This window comes from Alexandromys fortis, unplaced genomic scaffold, assembly GCF_014885135.2.
Source record: "Alexandromys fortis isolate MF-2015 unplaced genomic scaffold, M_Fortis_MF-2015_v1.1 scaffold_5, whole genome shotgun sequence".
NCBI classification, from domain to species: domain Eukaryota; kingdom Metazoa; phylum Chordata; class Mammalia; order Rodentia; family Cricetidae; genus Alexandromys; species Alexandromys fortis.
Window position 1 is genome coordinate 976,632 of NW_026067924.1, and position 8,284 is coordinate 984,915.

At 46.0% G+C, this 8,284-nt stretch overlaps 1 protein-coding gene across 1 annotated transcript; it reads right to left on the reverse strand.

Annotated features, from left to right (window-relative positions):
* Window positions 1-1,277: 1,277 nt before the first annotated feature.
* On the reverse strand, window positions 1,278-7,723 carry Edn1 (endothelin 1). The gene is made up of 5 exons (XM_050142270.1): window positions 7,260-7,723; window positions 5,481-5,649; window positions 4,004-4,162; window positions 3,733-3,846; window positions 1,278-2,550 (listed from the first exon to the last, which is right to left on the reverse strand). The coding sequence occupies exons 1-5, from the start codon at window positions 7,321-7,323 to the stop codon at window positions 2,448-2,450; spliced, it is 609 nt and encodes a 202-aa protein (XP_049998227.1). The 5' UTR covers window positions 7,324-7,723; the 3' UTR covers window positions 1,278-2,447.
* Between the last annotated feature and the right edge of the window lie 561 nt (window positions 7,724-8,284).

Sequence of the window (8,284 nt, forward strand, 5' to 3'; positions counted from 1 at the left end):
CCTCTCTCTCTCTCTCTCTCTCTCTCTCTCTCTCTCTCTCTCTCTCTCTCTCTCTCTCTCTCTCGTTGAGTGACCAAAAGTGCCTCTGAGGGAGTGAGTTGGATTGTTTGCTCAAAAGTAAATTGTAGCCAAGTTCAGTCCAAGTACCTTGTGGAAGTAGCTGGGGCTTTAAGAGATCCTCCGAGAGTCTTACAGTAGCAAGCAATTCATCAGGTGAAGTCAAATATCTCTACACTCATTTCTTTCGTAGACTGAGACTGTTTAAATGCTAATAATTTAATAGGGAATGAAAGGAACTGTAGTCAGCTAACTCAGATGTGGGTCATGCAGGCCGGAAGACTGTCATTTGATATCTTCCTACGGTGTCACTGTTAGGGCAACAGTAATCACTAAGCGTTAATGTCTGTTAAAGGCTGAGCATTCCCTCAGTCTCTATTAGAGAAAGGCTATGAAGATTCTAGAAGCCCATCAAGCGCCTATGTGCCTTTGTTGATAAGACCATTTACAATGCTGTCTCTGTCAGCAGTTGGCAAAATCAGAGAAGAAAAAGTGTGTGGGAGGGAGGGTAGTGTCTTAAAATAAGCTCCCGGTGTCTCGACTTCTGGGGCACTCTTCCAGTCCTGAGCTTGGAAGAAGCAGCAGTTCTCAGTGTACCTCGATAAACAAATTCTTCCGAGCAACTCAAAGGCACTGGTGGCCTCCCCAGAGCAAGCAGGCCTTGCTCTCACAGCAGCCCCTGGGCTTAGGAGCTGTGTCTAGGCGCCTACGCTGCAGGATCATCTTTCCATCACTTCCTCCAGCCCAGGACTATGCAGAAAGCACCTCTCAGCACACCATCAGCTTAAACTGTTGGATGCTGCCTAATGGCCGGAGAAGCAAGGTTAATGGGCAGTGTCCCTCGGGACAGTTTCAGGTAAGGGAGAGGCAGAGGCTGCACTCCACGGGAAGACAGGACTTGAAGCTTTTATTTTGTGGTCCTTAACACAATCTGAAAAGTGTTTTTATGCACAAATACATACATTTGTAACTATCAAATATCTTCTTTGTAATTATTGTATATAATTATATTAGATATATTATTATAATTCTTCAGATTATATGACTGTGCAAGGATAACTATCCATAAAAGCAGTTTCTAATAAACATATCGTTTCCTTTTTAAATCAAGCCAATGTCCTACGTTCTCTCTAATTTCAACCTCCTGAGAAAGCCAGCCTGATTCATTTCCCTTCAGGATGATCACTTCTTGGGGTTTTCAGAAATAATTCACAACTAAGTACAGTAGGGAAAAATATTTATTTTTCTAGAATCATTACCTTGACAGGCAAAACAAAGCATGTTCTCAATTTCATTCAGAAATACATTTTAAAAAAATACATAGACCAATATGGCCTGCCCAGACATATATTCAACATGGTAAATATAAGGAATAAATCGTTTGAATATAAATATCGATAAAAAAATAAGTACATCAACATTCAATCTAACCTTTTTCCATTAGCCAGTTACATACAGGAACAAACTTTGACGGCTCTACAGCACAGCCGACTTTCAAGATCTTTCACAAGCAACTCTATACCATCGTCTTTCCCAAGGTCAAGGGCAGGGGCCGGATTTCGTCATCCTTTCTCTCTCATAGACCAGGGCTAGCAGATTAGCATAGAAATGTTTCATCTACTGCTGACAGACACACTGGACTAGACTCCTATGAGGCGAGGATTCAGTATAGGGGCTGGGGAGCCTGGTGGCAGAAGAGGAGAGAACAGAGGGAGGCAATAATTATTAAGGGCGAGGAGTATACGGGACACTGCAGTACGGTGAGGTAGACGCATATTCATGAAACACAGCCCAATGTACAGTAGTAACAGTTGCTTTGAGTTTTGCATTCTACAACTTAAAAAAAAAAAGCCTTTGTCCTTTTTTTGTTTTTTGATTTTTTTTTTACTTTTTTTTTTAAACTCAAGTGTTTTTGTCCTTCGAGTATGTTTTCAATTTGTGCATTCTTCAGACAATTTTTGCACGGACTTTGGAGTTTCTCCCTGAAATGTGCCAGGCGCCTGAGTCAGACACAAACACTCCCGAGGGACTTTCTGCAGAAACTCCACCCTGGTGTGGAATCTCCTTCCTCTCTGGACGATGCCACCTTAGAATGTCATCATGTCTCCGCTCCCTGAGAGGTCCACTGGCATCCCCAAACAGCAAGAAGGGGCGAAAAGCAGTCACCACCAGCAGAAGCGAATGAAGGCAGGTTCGGGAACATCTCAACCTTTCTTGGAATGTTTGGAACAAGGATGCTGGGCCTCCTCTGCCAGTCTGGAATAAGAAATTGTAGAAGCAGGACGGATGCTCTTGCTGAGAACCCAGCCAGCGTGGAGCGTGCAGAGTTAGTTGGTCACGGGCTTGCTCTATGGAAGTGATGGCTTCCAAAACACAGAAAAGCTCCGTGGTCAGTGTGCTCTGTTGTGTACCAACTTCTGGTCTCTATAGAGCTCAGCTTTCAACTTTGCAACACGAAAAGATGTCCTGATGCTATTGCTGATGGCCTCCAACCTATTAACACCAGACAAGAGAACATAAATGTTATAGAAGCACACCCGGGTAGAAAGAAAAGCAATCAGACTTTGACTAAAGAAACTTCTAAGTTTCGCTTGACACAAACACATTGTCTAGTTCCTAGCCTTTCACTCTCTGCTAGATCCTGCAGCAGCATCTCTGACCTCTGTGAACAAACCCTGCTCTTTAGGCTTACTACTGCAGAGAGGAATCCTATGAGCGTGTCTAAGAGGAATTAGAACTACATACTATGTTTAAATAGCTCCCACCTACCATCTGCCTCTGTGGAGAAATGGCATATTGGCACCTTCTAACTTACAAAAGAAATGGAAGCTAATACATGGGTGGCAGACCTGAGCAAATACAGTTTTTTTTTTTAAAAAAATAAAACTAAATGTCTAATTTAATTGTGTTTCTGTGTGTGTGTGTGTGTGTGTGTGTGTGTGTGTGTGTGTGTGTGTGCTTATGAGTAGGAGCAGATGAAGAACTATAACATTAATTTAGTAGTTAATGTCAGACAAGGTAACAAACTGGTACAGTCTTCAGCAACTGTGACCTAATGGAGAACGAACCTGGTGGGGGGGGGGCAGGTGTGAAGGGAGCCAACTGTGGCTATCCTACACAGAAGCAGTAACCAACTCAGCGTCCCTCCCCACTGTCACACTGGGATCAGAACGCTTTGGTCACAAAACATCTTGCCCCTGGATTTCTTGGAAAAGCTTCTAGACATAGGAACATGTAACAGGTCTGAACAGGTCTAAGTCTCACCAACCTTACCTAATGGCTTTATTTCCCTTTGGCCATTTGAATAATTAACTGCTACTTTTTAAATAACATATATACATATTTTAAAAAATCTTCCTTGACTGACTTTTAGTTTTCTTGAGGCAAGCAGAATAGAAAAGAACCAGAGAGGGGGGAAAAGTCTGGATATGCTTAAATGCTAAAGCTGCCTCTCAGTGTGGAAGGTTCACCTATAGACCAGTGTGTGCTAAGACACAGTGGGCAGGCTTCTGCATTCAAGGCCCGAGTATTTGAGGAGCCCTTCCCTTTACTCTTTGAAGTCCACAGACCATGACGGTTCAGTGCTGTATGGGAGCCTTTCTCCCACTAGGAAGGACCAAGGAGGGAGACCTTAGCACTGTTGTCCAGGGTTAGCAATCACTGCAAGCCTCTTACCTTCTTATTTTCCTCCCTTCCACCAGCTGCTGATAGATACACTTCTTTCCTAGCTTCGAACAGGCTCTTCTTTTCTTGAAGTCTTCTAAGCCTTTCTGCATGGTATTTTGGGCTCTGTTAAGACACACAGGGAACAGCATTTTAGCGACAGTCTGTGGAGGTTCACCTTGACTCCCCAGGTCCCTGCTACTGTCTCTAAAGTGAGGTCAGTCACCGAGGAAGGAAGTCAGTGAGCTGCACATGACCGACAGCTAAATGGGCTTCCGCTCACCTGAGGTCTTTTCCTGCTTGACAGAAATTCCAGCACTTCTTGTCCTTTTGGTCAGCGCATTGACATCTGTTCCCGTTGTCTGTGGCCTTCGTGGAAAGTAAGTCCTTCAAGGAACGCTTGGACCGGGAAGGGCTTCCCAGGCCGTATGGAACAACACGCCTATTACAGAATGAAAGAAGGAAAAGAGAGCAGATTAATTAATAATCTTCCCAACGACACATCCATTGAGCATACAACTCAGAAAGCATTCGGCCAGCGCATGATAGGAAGTGCAGAAGCTATGTGGCATGTTTGCCCATCAGTGACCCTCAGTGTATGTCCCCAGATGGGAGCACACCAGCTTTTATTCTGATTCCATGAAATTCTGTCTTAATACTTAACAATATTCCTTTTCTTCTAGACACAACTTGGTCCCAAATGATAACACCTCTCTTTGTATTTCTGCTCTGTGTTTCCTTCCTTTTCTAGTGTGTGCTATGGGTGGAGGGAGGAAAATGGGGGGGGCTGAAGTAAAACCATAACACAAGATTTTCTACTTCAGTCATGTGTAATAATGTAGACATGTTGCCTGATGGAGCAAGGCATGCTGGGACACTGCTCCTCAGGTCTGGTAAGAGCTCATGAGTATGAAGGACCTGGCATCAAAATGCTATCTAGCCGCTTGCAATGGGTCCATTTCAGTTCTCACAGTGAGGAACATACTCCTTGGTAGACCCTGTACTAAGGATTAGGTCCAAAGTGGCTTGGGTCTGGTTTGGTTTGGAATCTGGCCAGCCATTGTAGACAGAATAAATGTGTTTGTTCTTTCTTATGATTGCTTCTGATGAGAGGACTCGTGTTTGGGGGCTCAGGGTAAAACAGCCTTTGTTCGCTTAGAAGGTAGAAGAGAACCCTGTGACCAGTGTTCTGATCTCTGCCTTGAAATGCAGCTTTCTAAAGACAAGGCGAGAAGCCAGAAGTTCAGGGCTCTACTCTAACCTTGCCACCAATCCGTTTCTTCTCAAGGGACTTCACCATTTTGTTTCTTAGTTTTTTTTCCATAGGTAAAACAAAAGCATTACAGCTCTCTACTATTCCACTAGGTCTCTCCTCTGGGACAGATGACAATGTGCCCCCTTGGAGAAAGAAGGACAGTGTGAACTAGCCTACAGGACTTAGACTATTTGGTCCCCAAAACCCAAGTGAGAGTCTCCTGCTAAGACCCCCTTCCTTGCCTTGAAATGTGCAACACATTCCTGCTTGTCCTCAGCCCCTTCCATCTGCCCCACGGTAAGCAGCCTGGTTCCCAGCACCTCAGAAGACCCTCCGCTAGGTGACTAGCACCAAGCTGACCTGTCTCGGCATCATTTCTCTTGGGAGGCACTTTCTTGTCATGAGCGATGCTAAAGCCTGGAGCTCCCCAGAAGAGGGACTTCAACCCCCAGAAGCCAGAGCAGTCAAAGGACAGCTAGAGTTACAATGCCCTCTAGAGACTCACTCGGGAGTGTTGACCCAGATGATGTCCAAGTGGCAGAAGTAGACACACTCCTTGTCCATCAAGGAGGAGCAGGAGCAACGCTTGGACCTTCGGTGTCTCCAGGGTGTGCTGGGAGGGGGGTTCTCCCCTCCATTCTCAGCTCGGGTGCTGAGCTCTGCTCCCAAGACAGCTGCGAAGAGAAACAGAGGGTTGATATGGGTCTCTCAACCCATATGGGAAAGCACCTGCATCATCGTATTCAGGCCAGATCTAGCAGCGCAAATAGAAGCAGACAAGGCATACAGCCGCCTTTAGCCAGAAACACAAACAGAAAGAAAGGGCTTTCTTTGTTCTCCACGCTTAACAGGACTTCACCCTTACCCTGGCAGGCTTATCCACCTGCAGGGAGATTACACACACACACAGAGAGAGAGAGAGAGAGAGAGAGAGAGAGAGAGAGAGAGAGAGAGAGAGAGAGAGAGAGAGAGGAGAAAAACAACTAGGGAAGGACTCCCCAGCATTTTGAAGAAGCTTTGAAAGGGATACTGTACTGCTGTACTGTCTGGTGGAATTTTAGGGAGCCCACACCTGAGATTAAGGATGGCATAACTCCCAGCTCCCGTAGTTTTAACTGGCATGTGGACACAGATAAATAAGATAGACAGCCTATTTCAAACTGGGGCCACCTCTGTACTCAGCATAACCTTTCCTTTAGGGGTCCCCACTATTCCCCAGCTTGTGCAGGGGCACAGAGTGGCCTAGATGACTATGGACGTCTTTGATATTAAGTAGAAAGCAAGAGCATCCAGAAAATGACTAGCCACAGAAGAGACATTAACTTTGCAGTAGTCACTGCGGGTAGGAGACAAGTTGCCACTTAAAAGAAGCAAAGATACAGCGCAGGAACCTAGGGAAGTGCTCTGTGGGTTCAGAACTCAGAATCTTTGGGCAGCAGACTTGCACGGGGACATGACACCCTCCGGCCCAACACAGCATCTCCTCTTTCCGTTGAAAATTTAGCCCTGCAGCTTATCTGCCTGGTTTTGTTCATTTCAAACGATCAGGCACATTCCAGGGTTTTCATCCCTTTGACATCCTTTCTCTTTGGTTAGCGTCATGAAAAAAAAAGAAAAAAGAAAAAAATGCAGTGACCCTAAAAAAATAAGGTTGGGAGAGGAGCCGAGCAGATGCGCCCCATAGTGTCTAATTCCTTAAGCAGGCAGGAATGATCCCAGCTCCCCTCCCAAGACAGGTGAATACAACTGAAAATAGAGCTCACGCTGTCCGAGGGTGCCAAAAATCTGCCAAATGAAACCTTAAGTCAATAGTGACAAATTTTAAAGAAAGCATGTGCTTCGCCCTGAAACCGCCCGCGGGGTTGCTCAGCACAGGGTTGATCAGCAGGTGATTTCACCGCTCTCCTTGTGCTCGCGTGACCTGAATAAAATTCCTCGGCTTTAAGCTGGAGTGTTTAAATGTTTTACACATTAACACCCTATCAAGACGGCGTTTGAATAAGCTCCTAAATGCACCGTGTAACCCTAAGCACACGTATTTCAAATATATCTTTGCCTCAGTTGTAGCTTCTCAGCAATATTGCTACATTATTTTGAAGCTGTGGGCTATTTGCCTGGAGTCGGTTGTATTTTATTTCCTTCACTGGGACACAGAAGTAATTGCAAGGCACTTGCTATTCGAGGTGCGGTAATAAAAAAAAAAATGAAAAAGAAGAAGAAGGGTGAAAAACAGAAGCGAGAACAGCGCTGCGCTGGAGCAGAAAGATTTGCAAGTGGCGCCTACCTGTTTCTGGAGCTCCTTGGAAAGCCACAAACAGCAGCGAGAAGATCACGGGAAAATAATCCATTCTTCTGGAAAAGGATCAAAAGAAGAAGAGGGAGGGAGGAAAAAAAAAACTCGGTTGCAAATGGAACTCAATGCAAAACGAAGAAGACGGCGTCTGATCGCTCCGATCGCCTCTGGTAATTGAGATCTCGGCGCGGTCCTCAGCAAGTGGCCCTTTCACCAGAGCGAAAGCGTCGCGGGCAGCCGAGGAGGCGGTGCGCGAGGACTACAGCGCAGAGCGAGTCGGGCTCACAGCGCCAGTGCTGGAACGCGTCTGACTCGGACGGCTCTGGGACGGCTTTTTATATTGAACCCCTATAGAGTGGGGGTAAACAGCTCCGACTTTATTCCAGCCCTAGACAATGTTATTGTGTGATTAGTCACCCACAGGCAACGTGCAGCCGGAGATAAGGCCAGGCTCTAGAGGAAATCACGGCTAACTTCAGAGGCAGACGCCCGCCGTCTGACAATCCAGGGGCAGGGCTAAGCAAAAGAAAACACCCACTAGACAGAGACCTCTGCAAAACCTGCGCTGAGCGGCAGCCCGCTTCCCCTTTGCAGGCTGCCAGCCCCAGAGTTCAAGAATCAAGAGGTTCTCCAGGAGGAAAGTCACCCCATTGGAATGAAAAGTATGAAGTACAATGAAATAGATTGTATTGTGAGCGCGGGGGGTGGGGGTGGGGGAGTGGTGGTGGTCATTGTTCGCTTCATTTTCCTTTTATGTCTTTCTGAGTTTTAGTCGGGATAAACAAGGGGACGCGCGCCCTCTTTGCTGTTCACTCCCTGGTACTGGAGAATCAGATTATTTTGGAAGATTAGCCTACTTTTCTTAGAGCCCTTCCTCAACTAAGACTCTCTCTCTCTCTCTCTCTCTCTCTCTCTCTCTCTCTCTCTCTCTCTCTCTCTCTCTCTCTCTCTCTCTCTCTCTCTCTCTCTCTCTCTCTTTCTCAAATAAAATTCTTCTCATGTGAGAAAGAGTCCGA